The 16,632-nt window shown below is 42.2% G+C and overlaps 1 protein-coding gene across 10 annotated transcripts in view; it reads right to left on the minus strand.

The window, feature by feature from the left end:
• The window catches only part of CAMK2D (calcium/calmodulin dependent protein kinase II delta), a 278,028-nt gene that overhangs the window by 9,041 nt on the left and 252,355 nt on the right, over positions 1-16,632 (minus strand). For all 10 annotated transcript variants that reach the window (XM_045017932.1, XM_045017931.1, XM_045017923.1 and 7 more), the window contains one exon: positions 9,780-9,857. In XM_045017932.1, the coding sequence (XP_044873867.1) occupies positions 9,842-9,857 (16 nt within the window). In that variant the 3' untranslated portion in view covers positions 9,780-9,841. The remainder of the gene's footprint in view (positions 1-9,779; positions 9,858-16,632) is intronic.

Below are 16,632 nucleotides of genomic sequence, written 5' to 3' on the forward strand. Positions count from 1 at the left end.
GCTTCCTGTTAACCCCAGAGGGGAGACAAATGGACCCAGCCCGCATAAAGACTATCCAAAACTGCCCTCTGCCAAACACCAAGAAACAACTTCGAGGTTTCTTAGGATTAATTGGCTTCTGTCGACCTTGGTTGCCGTCCTGCGGGGAGTTGAGCAAACCGCTCCACCGACTGACTGCTAACCTTGCTCCTGACCCTTTGCAGTGGTCCCCAGACACGATTCAAGCCTTTCAGTTACTCAAGGACAGTGTGGCCTCCTCCATGTCTCTCCGCCCCCCCCAATTACAGCAAACCCTTTCACCTTTTTGTCCACGAGAGGGGCGGAATTGCTAGTGGCGTCCTTACCCAGCTGAGCGGGCCCCACCATTTCCCGCTTGCTTTTTACTCCCAGCAGATCGACCCTGTCGCTCAGGGAACCCCATCCTGCACCCGGACTCTGGCAGCAGCTGCCCTGCTGATCACAAAGGCAAAGAGCCTGACCCTGGGTCATTTTACCACGGTCTGGACCTCTCATGCCTTGTCAGCCCTTCTGCGTAAGGGCACGACCCAAGTCTTTTCGGCCCATCGTCAGCAGCAGCTAGAGGCCGAACTCCTAGAAGACACTAAGCTAATTTTTGAAAGGTGTGGGCCCCTTAATCCAGGTACCTTGCTTCCTGATCTGCCAGTCCTCCAGGATCAGCACGACTGTGTGGAAGTAGTTCATAGCATCTTACAGATAAGGAACAACCTGTTTGACGTGCCACTGGACAACCCTGATTGCATCCTCTTCTCGGACGGAAGCTCCTTCTATGTTGATGGCAAGCGTTTCACCGGTTATGCAGTCACCTCTGAATGGGACATTCAAGAGGCCGCCTCACTGCCAGGCAACTGGGGAGCCCAAGCCGCCGAACTCTACGCCCTGGCCCGAGCTTGCCAGTTGGCCGCTGGTAAGACCGTTACCATTTTTACTGATAGCAAGTATGCTTTTACCCCGTACCAGTACCCGCTGAACTACAGTCGTGGGAGAGCCTCGGAGCCACTCTGGTCAAAGGGACCTGGCTTATGCCGGATGGCCGAGCCTGCCTCCCTCGCTCCACATACCCCGTGGCAGTTCGCTGGCACCATGATAAGGGGGGTCACTACGGCACGCACGCCCTTGTGGACACCATTGCTCGCTTTTGGTATGCTCCAGGCATTCAACCCTACTGCCTGTCAATAGTGAAAGCATGCAGCACATGTCAGCGAAATGGACCTGCTCCGCCTCTTAACAAAATTAAGGGTGGAAGACCGCCACCTGCTGTTCCATTTCAACATCTTCAAATTGACTTTGCAGATATGCCAAAGGCTTTTGGGAAAAAGCACCTCCTTGTTTTGGTTTGCCCTCTGACTTCATGGGTCGAAGCTTTTCCTACTGCTAATTGTACTGCTGCCACAGTGGCGAAGATCCTCCTTAGAGACATTGTACCCCGTTTTGGCATCCCTCTCATACTTGATTCAGATCGCGGACCCCACTTTACTGGTAATGTCCTTGGCCATTTAGAACAAGGACTGGGCATTTCACACTCCTTTCATACACCCTACCACCCCCAGTCTAGCGGGAAAGTTGAGCGTATGAATAGGGAGCTTAAGCTTACATTGGCTAAATACTGTCAGGAAACAGGGTTAAACTGGCCTCAGGTACTTCCCTTGGTCCTGTTTCACCTTCGCACTCGCCCAACCCGTGTATTGGGATTATCCCCCTTTGAACTGCTCTATGGACACCCCCCTTTCAAAGGCGGGGCGCTACCACGTGCTGATGTTTCACTATTGGGAGGGGATCATATGACCGCGTGCCAGTTTCTCTCCCTACAGGCTCGCCTCCGTACCCTTTGGAAAGCCTCACAGTTTTCCCAGACCGTGCCGCTGGAAGAACAGATCCACCCGTTCCAACCAGGGGACTTCGTCTGGGCCAAAAAGTTCGTTCGTGGCGACGCCCTCCAGCCGAGGTTTACTGGACCCCACCAGGTTCTTTTAACAACCCAGACTGCAGTGTTCCTGGAAGGACGCAAATCCTGGATCCACCACTCCCACGTCAAGCCAGCCGTAGTGGACCACAGTGACGAACCAGCAGCTCTTGCCACCACTGAGGATACTGCCTCTAACCAGTGGACCAGCTTACCTCTTTCAGACATCAGACTTAAATTGACTCAAAAAATGAGAGGACCTTTTATTCTGACAACTGTATGTTTTTTATTATGCCTTTTTATTTTATTTTCTGCTTATGAAAAATGCTGTGTTTTTGTAAACGACACCTACCCTGACACTTTTCAACGTACCAAACATCTAAGGGAAATGGCTAAGAACTACTCCTCTGGCCAGCCACCTTATGATTGGTGGGGAGCCTTATGGAATTGGTTGCCTGGATTTGGGTGGGTTAAAAAACTCTTGGTGGGTGTTGTTGGGGCCATAGTAATCCTTATAATACTGTGTTGCTGTATTCACTGTGTTCCCTCCCTCATAAACTCATGTGGGTCAGTTTATTCTTTTTCTACTTCAGCCAAAGGCCTTACTCTCTTCGAGTTGGCCCAGGCTGAAATTGCCAAGCGGCCCTTGGCTCCTTAAAATAGGGTGTAGCATTTGGTAAATAGTTATCCCAAAGCTACAAATGGAGGAATGTTGAGTCTGAACTTTTTATGAACTGAAACTTAACTCAGACTTCATGTCTCTGTCTGAAACTTTTAATCAAAAAACTCTGACCTGCGAACTACTCATGACCCCTCCCCTCCCAATAAGTAGCCATAAGTAGCCATCCCCTCTTTTGTCTTCTCCAATTTACATTTTAACCTGTTTTGTCCTGTAGAATCTTGATTGATTATGCATGACCATTATGATCTGTTAATCACTTTGTTTACTTCTGTGTATAAACATTGATGCTTACCCCTAATAAACTGGCCACACTCCTCCAAAGCTTGGCTCTTAAGCTAAGGATGGTGTGAGCCCGTTGATCAACGAATTGTTTTGTCTGGTCTCTGACAGATCTCTGAGCCCTATACCAACTCCGCACAAACTCGGGTGCTGGAGAGGTGAGTAGGACTTGCTTTTTACCTAACAATTGCTCTTCCCTTTTTCAAAGCTGTAGTAGATCTTTGCCAGTATAGTTATATCAACACAGTGCCAGTATGAAAGCAAATGTATCTGTACTGGACGTATAAGATGTCTTTCAACAATAGTCCCAAAATGCAACAGTCCCTTCTAAGGCTACCATATTTTAGGTTCCTAAAAAGAGGACACAGAGACATGAGGGAGCTGGAGGGTGGGGGTACTTGCGGCGGGGGCAGCGTGCGGAGCCTCCTGGCTCCCCAAGCATAGGAGCCAGAGGGGGAACATGCTGCTGCTTCTGAGAGTCGCAGGGAGCCTGCCTTAGCCCTGCTGTGCCACTGACCAGAGTTTTCACGGCCTGGTCAGTGGTGCTGAGCAGAGCCACCAGGGTCCCTTTTTGACTAGGCATGCCCTACCAGTGTCACTCCTTGTTACAATGACAGGCGCAAGCCCAGGACACAGGGATGGCCGTCAGTCAGGGCTTGGAGCTGGCGCCTGGTTGGGCAGAATCCTTCAGCTATGGCTTGCAGGGGAATGGACCAATTAGTTGCAGATGAAGGGGAGGAACCATCAGTAAGTGGACCAATCGGGGCTCTTTCTGAGCTGCAGCTTGTCTGCTCTGCAAAAACCTGGCCATTTCCTGTTACTTGAAAAACCTGCCCAGAAAGAGAAAGGAAGCTCAAAAAAAGAGGCGGTGGCAGGGAAAACCTGGATATATAGTAACCCTGTGGCTTTGGCAGTGAATTGTCTGATACATTTTAAACTCTGCTGCTGTCCCACCATCAAGCCTGGGAGGCTAGGGGACAAAGAAATCTGCCCTGGACCTGCCAACTCTATCCCAGTGTTGATAAGGGGGGGTCACTGGCCTAGAAGAGCAGAGACCAGTACCAGCAGAACAGCCCTTCAGATCAATACTGGGAAGACACTACAATGTGCTAAGGTGTATGGGGGGGGGGGGGGGGAAGGGCTGTATTCATTTGTGTGCTAGGAGGCTGGGCGCAGTATTACTCCAGGTACTTGAGAGGGCAGGGTGTGTTATTAATCCAGGTGCCAGGGATCACTAATGGGTAATATTAATTCATGGGTCAGGTGCCAGTAGGAGACAGAATTAATTGGTGTTTGTGTAGGGTTTTTTTTTTTTGGGACTCCCTCACACCAATAGGTAGGAGCTGGAAGAAAACACACAGGCAGACACTGCTTTATGTGAAATTATATAAATATAAAATACACTTGGATTCTGGGCACCCATTAAGATGTTGACAGGTACCTCACAGTCAGTTAGCTGGATAATATTTGCACATGCACCCAAGGGCTTGTCTACATGGAGCAGTAATCCACTCTACAGGGGATGTGATTTCTAAAGCACACTAAGGTGTTGCAGACTAATTGGTCCTTGTAGGCCCTGCTGGTGCACACTAAAGTTTCCCTAGTGCACTTTAAGGGAGTATTGTTTCAAACAACATTACATTAAAGTGCACCAGCAAGGTCTACATGGACCAATTAATATGCAAAACATTAGTGCACTTCAGAAATCACACCCCCGTAGAGTGAATTAACCACCAGTCTAGAGAAACTCTAAATGACTCAGGAGACTAAGTCCCATATTCAAAACTTTTGAAAATGGGACTTAGGTGCCTAAGAAAATGGCCCATTATATAAGTTCCTAATGACTTAGGGACTTTTTAAAATGTAAAATTTGTCGCCTCTCATTGCACCAGAAAGGCAGGGCAGCCCTTCTGAAAATTTAGGTGTAATGTCTCAGTCATGCAGTCCTTTCACATGCAAAACTCCCCTTGATTTCGATGGGAACTATGCAGACAATGGCAAGATTAAGTCCTCAATGTTAATTGATATGTTTCCTTCCAACTAATAATTGTTTAAAGATAGGGAAGCTGAAATCTTAAAGTCCTCTTGAAGCCATTTGAACCATTTTCCTGATTGTTAATACAGCTAATTTGAGGGACTAAAGATCTTTTGCTGGAATATATTGGAAAGTTACTGAATATAAAATATGATCATAAGGATCCAAGAAGTGAGAGCTTACAATAACCAGGGTCCAGCGAGATCTCCAAAAAGACTAAACAAAACAAAGACACTCTCCCTGCCCCTCAATCTTTCTGAGAATAGAAATAGTATATTTGTGAGAGATTTACAGCACTTGAGGAAATAGTAAAGGACAGCCTCTCTGGAACAAAGTTCTGTAGACAAGTTAAAGTTAGAGGGGAAAATAGTTATTTTCTTCACTAATCCCTTTGAAATCAGTCTTTGGATAATGGATTCAGTTTGTTTCCATCATGCTTGTGGATAATGTAGTGTAATTATGAGTTCTTGTTAAAAAACAGATCTTCCAGCCATGACACACCCTGTGTTGCTTGTTCATAGTTGAAAGAGGTTCATGAAAAGTACGGTACTTTTTCCATTGTGGAACACATTGAATCTGTTTGGGCAGTCCCAAATAGAAAGAGGGTGAGGGATAGCTCAGTGGTTTGAGCATTGGCCTGCTAAACCAAGGATTGTAAATTCAATCCTTGAGGGGGCCACTTAGGGATCTGAGGCAAAAATCAGTACTTGGTCCTCCTAGTGAAGGCAGGGGGGTAGACTCAATGACCTGTCAGGGCCCCTTCCAGTTCTATGAGATAGGTATATCTCCATATATTATTATTAAAACATAGAAACACAAAAATCCACCAGGTGGCAGCATACGAAAATATTTATTGCATGGTGCCACAGATGTTCAAAGTGAGGTTAAAAACATTTCCCAAAAATCTTTAACCTGTTTGTTTTTTTTCCTCTCTCGTCAACTAGTTTATTTTATACACCGGCCTATATTCTAATCTGTCTACCCCACTGTAAATGCATGGTAAATCCATTGGCTTCAGAGCAGCTACTGCAAATTTACATCAGCATAGCTAAAATTGTAATCTAGTCTGTCATCTGTAGGGCCCTACCAAATTCACAGCCATGATAAATGCGTCAAGGACCATGAAATCTAATCTCCCCCTGTGAAATTTGGTCTTTTGTGTGCTTTTACCCTATATAATACAGATTTCATGGGGGAGACCAGTGTTTCTCAAATTGGGGGTCCTGACACAAAAGGGAGTTGCAGGGGGAGTCAGAAAGGTATTTTAGGGTGGTTGCGGTATTGCCACCCTTACTTCTGCGCTGCTTTTAGAACTGGGTGGATGGAGAGCGGCAGCTGTTGGCCAGGCGCTCAGCTCCGAAAGTAGCACCCCACCAGGAGCAGCACAGAAGGGTAGCAAAATCATACCACACCACCCTTTACTTCTGCGCTGCTGCCTTCAGAGCTGGGCAGCCAGAGAGTGGTGGCTGCTGACTGAGGGGCCTGCTCTGTGGGCAGTAGTGCAGAAGTAAGGGTGGCAATACCACACCATGCCATCCTCTGGTGCTGGTGGTGGCTCTGCCTTCAGACCTGGGCTCCCGGCCAGCAGCTGCCGCTCTCCAGCTGCCCAGCTCTGAAGGCAGTACCACTGCCACCAGCAGTGCAGATGTAAGGGTAGCAGTATTGCAACCACCCCCCACCCCACAATAACCTTGTGACCCCCACACAACTCTTTTTTGGGTCAGGACCCTTACAATTACAACACCATGACATTTCAGATTTAAATAGCTGAAGTCATGACATTTACTATTATAAAAATCCTATGGCCATGAAATTGGCCAAAATGGACCCTGAATTTGGTAGGGCCCTAATTATGTGGATCGATTTCACTATTATCAACAATACTTGTAACATAGTAGAATATCTGTGGGACTAGGTTAGTTTCATACAGCTAAACCATTCCCCAACTTATACAAATAATAAAGAAAATTGCGTTTCCTAATACCATTTACATTTTTGGGTTAAATTTTCAAAAGTGCTGAAGTAATTTCGGAGCCTAAATGTAAAGCTCGGCAAAGAACAGTAATACCATTTTGTGTTACAGATTTTAAAATTTTGTTTTGTTTTGATTTGGAACAAAACCCCAAAATGTTGAAGTTCTCCACAAAATGGAATTGCTGTTCTTTGCCTAGCTCTACCAGGAACCCTGCTTTTGGGGCAGTCCACCTGAGCCAGGGACTCCGGAGCCCCCAACTCTGTGACAGCCCATCATGTAAGCTGCCCTACAGGAAGCCAAGAAGTCATGAGCCTGGGAGCTAAGACTCCCGAGGCTTCCACACTCTGGGCTCCCCAGCAGCCCACCAGGTGGACTGCCAAGGACCTGGACAGGTGAATTGGCAGGAAACCAGGTTTTTCACTGCATTGTTAGCTCTAGCTATAACTTGAGTTTTGTGCCTAACCCAACACCCATCCACACATAAAAATCTATAACTTAAGTTAAACGGTACTTTAAACTTGAGCTAGTTGGCCAGTTGCAGGGAAGGAGGGTTGAAGTTTGAATGCTGCTGATGCTCAAGCTAGCAATGCAGTGGTGATGCCACACTTTGAGTAACAAACCCACCAGCTGCTAATAAAATTACTCTTTGCAGCTCGAGCGCTGTTTCACAGTGTGGCTACTCTCACTCAAGTTAGGCTGTCTTGAATAGAGTAACTTGAATGAGGCAACTGCTGCAGTGAAGACAAACCCTTAAATCTTATTTGCCTACTCACTTTTGAAAATGGGGTTTACGCTTCTAAATCATGTAGGGGCTCTTAAAATTTATCTCCATGTTTTTTTAATTTTGTTGAAGGGACTGAGTTGGTTCCATGTATTTCCAATATTTCACAAGAGATCTAAAGTCCTATGTACTTAATTTATCTTGAAGAGTATTGTACACTGAAGTTGTTGAATAGAACTTACCCTAAATAATATAATCAAAACTGAAAACACTGACCATTTCAGGAAGATAATCTTGAAATCCCAGTATTTCACCCTAAACATATCATATCTCAAACTTTTTTTCCTTAAGACCAGTTGGGGTTTGTGACATATTGTTTGCTGCTGATATACTCATGTAGAAGCTTGTGCTCCTTTTCTGTTATCAGCCTGAGGGCAAGGACTATCTTCCTATGTCTAGGTACAGGGCCTAGCATAATTGGCTCTTGATCCTGATTGAGGTGTTTCAGCTCTACCACAATACAGATAGTCCACAGTAATAATTATTTCTGTAACAAACATATCTTCGCTCTTCCACATTCGTATTTGCATTATAATGTAGTCCCTATGCTGACGTGATAGTGTAAATGTTAGGATACAAGCAAAGGCTATGTTGAAGATTAGGGTTAAAATTTAATCCAGCTCATGTTAAAATTAAATTGTGTGTTAAAATTATAGGTAGAGAGAGCTAAGGTTATGTTTAGGATTATGGCTATACTAAGGGCTGTGTGAAGCAGACAGTCAAATCATGTATAACATCAACATGACATTTTAACTATGGCCAGTTTTTTCCTGGAATAGTCCGTTCTTTTTATAGTAACATATTAGTTACTCAGAAGGCTTTTTAAAACGTCAAGAATTGTTCTGACCAACACCCCAATTGCCTCAACACAGTGTATCCAACTCACAGAAAAAAACATTCTGCAAAATTAAGTTAGATCAATTAGTAAAAATTAGATTAGTAATTTTAGTGATTTATTAAGAGTCATTATGCAGACCAAGATGATACTGTCAGGCTGGAGAGTGTACTTATTTATGCTTTTCAGATATGTGGAAATGGAACGTAACTCCTTTCTAGAACAGTATTTGGTGGGGAAAATGAGTAAATGTGTGGGGGTCACAAGTAGTGAAGACATATGTATGACAAAATGTAGGACCAGCTGATAAATTGCATGTATTTTCTTTGGGACTTGCTGTAGCATTCCAAATGTTTGAGCACCTTCAGATAGCCGTTGTTTCCCTCTTTTCCTTTTTAAATGTGGAATTTCCCCCCAAAAACAATAGCCTGAGGCCTTGGACAAGCAGTAAACAATCCCAGACCACTGGCAATTTAACACTGGGTACTATGGGCCTGATTCACCACTATATTACTCTTGGCATAAAACTACACCACCACAGTGGTGCATAAGGCTCTGTATTTCACGAGCCATTAAGCCTAGAAGTTCCCCCATTTTTCCAATGATATGAAGCACTCTTTCTAGTCCTGGCTCATAGTGAGATGACAGATCTTAAAAGCACAAGATTATGTGTGTAAGCTTTTACAGTAACGTTTAGGTTTTTAAACTTCAATAGCCTTCCAAGGGGAGTAGGGCAGGCAAAAAACCGAACTGGCTTCAAGACTGAGCTTGAGAAGTTTATGGATGGTATGGTGTGATGAGACTGCCTACAATGGCATGTAGCCAATCTATGACTGCTAGCAGCAAATATCTCTAATGGCTGGTGATGGGACACTAGATGCGGAGGGCTGTACATTACTACAGAGAATTCTCTCTCAGATGTCTGGCTGGCGAGTCTTGCCCACATGCTCAGGGTCTAACTGATCGCCATATTTGGGGTTGGGAAGGAAGTTTCCGCCGGGTCAGATTGGAAGAGAATCTGGGGGTTTTTCGCCTCCCTCTGTAGCATAGGGCATGGGTCACTTGCAGGTTTACACTAGTGTCAATGGTGGATTCTCTGTAACTTGAAGTCTTTAAGCCATGATTTGAGGACTTCAGTAACTCAGCCAGAGGTTAGGAGCCTATAGCAGGAGTGGGTTGGTGAGGTTTTGTGGCCTGCAATATGCAGGAGGTCAGACTAGATAATCATGATGGTCTCCTTTTGATCTTAAAGTCTATGAGTCTATGTATACCTTTTCTCTCCTGTCAAGATCTGCAGTGTTAGACTCATGGTAATCAATACAGCATCCTGTTTTTACAGGCTGTGGGATCTGAAAAATAATACCAACAAAAAATTTAAAACTCTAAAACATTTCTAAATGCTTTCCTATAAAATATAAGATATATGCAAAATTCATCATCATGGTGTATACTAAAGGGAATAATACCAGGGCCTTAGGAGAGAGAATTTTTGAAATCGAAACTAAATTAAAGACAGAATCAGGAAAGCCACTGCTTACAAACTGAAGGAGAACTCTGTTATTGGACTATCAAATACTTTAGGTGCTCTTTTCAACTAATAGTTTGGAAAAACATATAGATGTAATATAAAATATTGTGCTTTTTTCCCCATGCTTTGCACAACACGACTTATTGTGAAATAAAACCACAAACACAGTATCAGCAGAAATCACAAATTTATTAATCCTTAAATATATCTGTCAGTCATTTACCATTATGGCAAGAAATATGTACACTGTGTCCCATGGTAAACTGCAGTGTTCCAAAATGACAGAAGACAAGTGTATAATTCGATTGTGGTGGAGAGAACGAGTCACAATTTCCTCACGTCTTGGTGTGGAAGACAAACTTGATCTACAGTAATACGTCAACACCACATGCTATGTTAAAAGTGTAAAAAAAACCAAACCCCACCCTACACCTAATTTTGTTAAATTTAAATACATTTATACTACTTGTAGCTGCTTCACAAAAAAAGTAAAGAAATTAATGAGAAAAAAATTAGGCCATTACTTTTTTGTTTTTCACAGATCCCATTGGCAGGTTAATATGGCTCAACACATTTACTGTAAATGCTTATTTTAAATATACATTTTTAAAAATCATGTAATATTATCAGAGAAGCTTAAATCCATCTATTGTACATCCACTAATAACAACATCAAAGTGTAAAGGAACGCTTTTGATTTATAGTCAACACAGAAAGTAAAATTATACAAATTAGGAAGTCTTCCCATTTTAAAAATTTCAGGTTGCTGAGAGCTGTAAATTGTAATTGCTAAAAAGAACACTGATTGAGATATCATGCACTATACAGAGCTGCAGAAAACAGTTAGCCCCACTGATAATAAAACAATGAACAACAACAACAACAACAAAAAGGGAACAGACAGCCCCTCTATTTTTCTATTAAAAATGGGTGGGGAGAAAGGAGGGAGACTAAATCTAAATGTTTGCAGGAATATACATTCACAGCTATAAAACAGAAGCAAAAACAGTCCAGGTCACAAAGTATATGTTTTAAATTGACACCGAGAGCATTCCCTGCTTACTTTACAGGTGTATGCAGCAACAGAAAAAAAATAGTAAGTAATGCTGCAATACTAGTTGTCCCTAATATTACGCACCGTGCAAGGATTTTAATAAGCCAAGAGAAAATTGGGGGCAAAACACCATTGTAAAGTGTTACAGTATTATTAGAAAATTGGTATATTCATGATAGTTTTTCAGAGTAGTAGCTGCTACAATGGAAAGTAAACAAACGCTTTATATTAAGCTTGTAAGGCCTAATATTTCTAGGTTAAACTAACCACATATCTGGACTAGAGCATAAACAAAATAAAATAATCCTCTAAAGCTTCCTTAATAAATTTACTGTACACCCTGAAAGTGATAAAAATCTATTTTGTTTTATCCTTTCACTTTAATCATCACAAATTTTAATTTTGCTCTTCCATCACTCAATATAAATTTTCAGTTAGCATAAAAAAGTAAAGGTAAAGAATCAAAATAGAAAGACAAAAAATGTTACTCACTGGCCAGAACAGTAGAATTTAATTCTAAAGTATTCAAGCCAGCAAATGATACAATTTTTCCAGTTTCATAACTAAAATAGCTTCAGCTGGTACCAATCCAACATATATTTGCTTTCACATGCATCAGTGATTTTATCCATCTTTGTGTTCCAACAAAACTATTCTGAAGCATTAGCAAAGCTCTAAGTGGAAATCTCATCGATTTCTACTATGACCCAAAGCAAAACCCAGTGGTTTTGGAAACAAATAAGCCAAAAACAGTTGTTTAAAAAAAAACAAAAACAAAATGAGAACATGTACTTTTTCTCTTTTTTATAAACATAGTAATTTTAAAGTTATTTGTTAAAACTTAGCATTAATAGAGAAAAATGACAAGTGGATTGTGTATCTACTACTGTACACTGATTTTTGTTTTGTTTTGTCATTTCCAATTTGCTGAAGTGTAAACAACATGTACAGATAAAATATACAACAAAATGATGCATCAAATGCATTACATGTAGAACTGTCAGCTTCATGCACTCAGAAACATGCATGAAGAGAAGAACAGGATGGCCCACATGGTAACCAATCAGGTGCTTTGAGTACGGAGAATGCAAGAGTGGCGGTCGTAGAATTTTAGCTAGAAGGAGGAAAAACCCCAATATTGCTGTTATTGACTTAGCAATATCACCACTTTATGCAGCACACTACAAGTGCTGGAAAAGTACTATAAAGTCTTCCCCAATCTACAACCTTGCAGGATACTGCTTTGAAAAGCAAACAAATAAGTAAGAACTTACATTGTTCTTTCACTCTTCAAATCACTTTATAAACACCAATTAACCTTCACTACATGCCAGGAGGTTAGTTAAAAGTATCCTTACTTTAGAGAATGGGAAACTCAGGCAGAAAGCTTTACTGACTTGCCTAAGTCCACAGAAGGGATTAAGTTCAGAACTGAGCTGTAGTCAGTCCAAAGGGCATCTAAATTGGTATATTTTACACCACTTTATGGTACTGTCAGTGTGCATATTACAAAAACTTATAATGACTAACAGATTCACATACAACTAAACAATATATCATTTACATCCCCACTTTACACACCACCTTTGAATTTGGCCCAGTAAGTTGTGAATGTCAGGGAGTGTGAGCTGATATCATTTTCATGCAGAAGGGCCAGAAGAGGTGGGTAAGAGGAAAAGAAACTAACAGGAATGTGTAAGAATATTTAGAGTAGGCCACTCAATATTATTATCAATATCATTATTAATTATTTGTATTACCCTAGTGCCTAGGAGCCCTAGTCATGCACCACGGTCCCATTGTGCTAGGTGCTATACAATCACAAAACAAAATCCTTACTTAAGCCTTCTTTTGGCTCCTCAGTATGTAATTTAAAACAACTTAGATTCCCTTATACACTGATAAATGGGTACAAGGGAATCTAGTGAAGTATTACATCATGTCTGAATTTGGCCTTTGGAATCAGTTTCAGACCCAGTAGTCCCATGGCTGCTAATTCCATGCTGAGACCAGGAGACTACTCTTCTGTGTGTGTGTGCACATCTGTTCAGTAGTTTTGCAAAAATAAGCTAAAAGAACTAAATCATAAGAATACTGAACACAGAGAAAGTTAACAGAGATAATCTCTCATCAAACGTACCACTTCTGTAGATACAAGCAGTGGAACAGATGGAAACCAAAGCTTTTCAGTAATTTTCTTGACTCAGTTAAAAAATAATCTAAGTTTGTGGCCATTTTATGAGCCAAATGAATTCATGTCGAAGAGAAACATCTCTGTGTGTATACAGCAGCATAGGAGCTGAGTTCTGGCCTCAGATTTAATATGCATTCATCACTGCAGTCTTGACAAATCAGCCACTGTGCTTGCCCAAGCTGATTTGACACAATCCAGTGAAACATATTCCCGCAAAGGTGGAAGACAATAGCTGATTACTTTTGTAATTTTATTGTATTTGAAATCTTTTTCTTCAGCCAGTGTGAGTAAGATTTACTATGTATTACAAAGTGTATTAATGAATGGAAAATATAACATTAATAAATATTCTTATAATGATAGATCTATATCTGATGGAGTGCAAGTATTCTAAATCCAAGAAAAAAAGAAATAATAAGGATATGGTTCTGTGGAATTCCACTTTTGTGAGGCTCTAGAATGGAGATATGTTTGCATTGCTATATTCTCTGTCAGAATTGATGGTAAATTCCAAGACCTTATAAAAGATAACCAGGAAGGTTTGTAGAAAGTGACTTCTATGTGTTACTCATGTTGCATAAGTTAAAAATGGTGAGCCTCATTAAAATACTATACCCCACATCGATCATTTACTCCCAAAGCTGTAGAATCTACGGTTTGCAGGAATTACTAGGCAAAATTCTAGTTATGCAGGTGGTAGATGGTCATTAAACTAAATGGTCATTAATCTTCCTTCTGGCCTTACTTCTATGAATGTGTGTATGTATGAAACTACTCGGTTCTCTCTAAGTACTTAGCAAAATACGTACAAGCAGAAAAGTTAAAATGGAAAGGACTAAAATTTTCCATAATCTAGTTCCTGTCATCCTGGTAGGAACCCATGTTTTTCAGTGAGTATCAGGATGAAATATTGATTCTTAGATACTAATCCTTTCAGGACTTTGTCATTTATGCTTTTGGCCCCCAACATGAGATGGGGCAGACCTATTCCACATATCCCTCCAATGTAAAACCTGTGTCTTATAACCACCAAAATCTCTCCTTTTCTGTTACACTAAATATACTTTGTTAAGCACTGGCAGTGTGTTTGGAGCTGTGCAAAACAGAGAAAGACAATGCGCCTGCCACCAATGGGTTTACATTTTAAAATAAACACTATGGTACAAGCATACAGATTAATAGATTATAAAGCCAGGCGATGGGTTTCTCTAAAAACAGCATTTCATTCCTTTTTAAAGTTTAACACCACTTTGTTCTATCACTATATTTCATTGGTTGACAGATTGACATTGCAAGGCTATGTGGAAGAAGCATGTTGTAAGGAGGGAAGGTAATTGATGCAAAAGGCAAGGTGAGAATGCCAGGTATAAAGAATAGAACAAAGGCATAAGTGGGAGAAACATAATAGCGAAGTTACGTGGGAAAGGAAAATTAGAAAGAATAAAAAAATAAAGAAATGAGAGCAGAGCTGTAGACATAAATGGACTGAGGCAGAGCCTTGAGAGTGAGGACAAGAGGCTTGAACGTGATACCAGAGATGATAGGAAGACAACTGAGGGAATCAAAGTTGTGAAAGGAGCAGACAAAATGGATTATTACAAGAGCAATTTTGGATAGACTAGCTGGGGCAGTGTGGAAAACAGGGAGGCTATGGGAGAAGGAGATTGTTGCAGTCAAGGTAGGAGATCACCAAAGGAAATGCATACAAGCACTTTTTAGCTGTGAGGATGGAAAGGATGGATTTTTGAGATGTGGTAGAGGAAGAGCCAAAGGATTTAGCGACATCCTGGAGGTAGAAAGAGGAGTCTAAAGTAACACTGAGGCCTTGTCATCCAAGTTTGCAATCTCAGAAACTGCCTCCATCAAGGAAATTCACACTGGTGTAAGTACATTGATGTGCAATCTTCAAATGTAGATGTGCTGCTACAGTGCAGCTTAATTTGGGAACATACCAAAAGTAAGCTGCAATGGTATAGCATGTCTACATTAGGAGTTGACACACTGATACTGTTGCACCAATAGGAATTTTCTTAATGTAGACAGGGCTGCAGTTTGCAAGCCTGAATCATGGGGAGAGCAGTGGTGTAAATTACATTAATGAGTGGGGGAAAAGCAGAGGGTTGAGAGGAAAGACGAGGGGCCAGAACCTCAGCTGGTACAACGTGATGTAGCTATGGGATCAATGGACAAACATGATTTACACAACTGAGGATCCAGCCTGAGGAATTCAGTATTTTGCATGCTGAGTCTAAGGCCTTCGCTACACTTGAGAGTTACAGCGCAATAAAGCCGCCCACAGCGCTGTAACTCACTCCCCGTTCACACTGGCAAGGCACATACAGTGCTGAATCTCCGTGGCTACAGCGCTGCAGGTACTCCACCTCCCCGAGAGGAATAACAGCTGCTGCGGAGTGGCTGAGACGCTGGTGCTCCAGTGTAAACGGGGAGTAACCTTATCACGCAGTGATTGACCTCCGGAAACTCCCCATAATCCTTTTAAGTGAAGATTCCTCTCCTTGTTTTATTGTGATGCCTCTCTTTGTTTTGTTGTGAACTCCGGGCTCTGGGAGCTGCTTATCAAAAAAACAAACACAGCTACTGTTTGCTGTGAACGAGTAGAGGCAGGTGGGGGGCTCCCTTTGGAATGCCCACAGCTAATGTTTGCTTGAAGAGAGAGGCGGCGCGGGGGGGAGGGGAAGGGTCCGTTTCGGGGAGCGGCTGCTTATCTGGTCTGTGAGAAAAAAACCAAACAGCTGCTGTTTGCTTTCAGTGAGTGAGAGAGGGGTGGAGGAGGGAGGGGGGTTGGAACTTGCAAGGCAGGGTGCTGACACACTGTCAGCACTCCAAAAATCCACTCTCTCTCCGCCCCACACTCCCTGTCACACTCCACCCCACCCCCACTTTTGAAAAGCACGTTGCAGCCACTTGAATGCTGGGATAGCTGCCCATAATGCACTACTCCCAATGCCGCTGCAAATGTGGCCACGACAGTGCGTTGGTAGCTGTCAGTGTGGACAGACTGCAGCACTTTCCCTACTCAGCTGTACGAAGACAGGTTTAACTCCCAGCGCTGTACAGCTGCAAGTGTAGCCATACCCTAAGCTGCTATGATTCCAAGGATGCAATATCAGAAGATACTTAGAGATGCCTGAACACAGTGGGATAGACCACAAATAGAGGGAGAGATTTGAACATCAACCACACAGACATAGTAACTGAAGCAGTGAGAACTGACCAGCTCACTCAATAGGAAAGTGTAAAGGGGGGAAGAGAAGAATTTATGATTCTTATTTGTATCTTATAATTTATAAAGTAAATAATCTGATTCTAAATCATCTAGCTATGTAC

This window comes from Mauremys mutica, chromosome 5 (assembly GCF_020497125.1).
Source record: "Mauremys mutica isolate MM-2020 ecotype Southern chromosome 5, ASM2049712v1, whole genome shotgun sequence".
Lineage (NCBI taxonomy): Eukaryota > Metazoa > Chordata > Testudines > Geoemydidae > Mauremys > Mauremys mutica.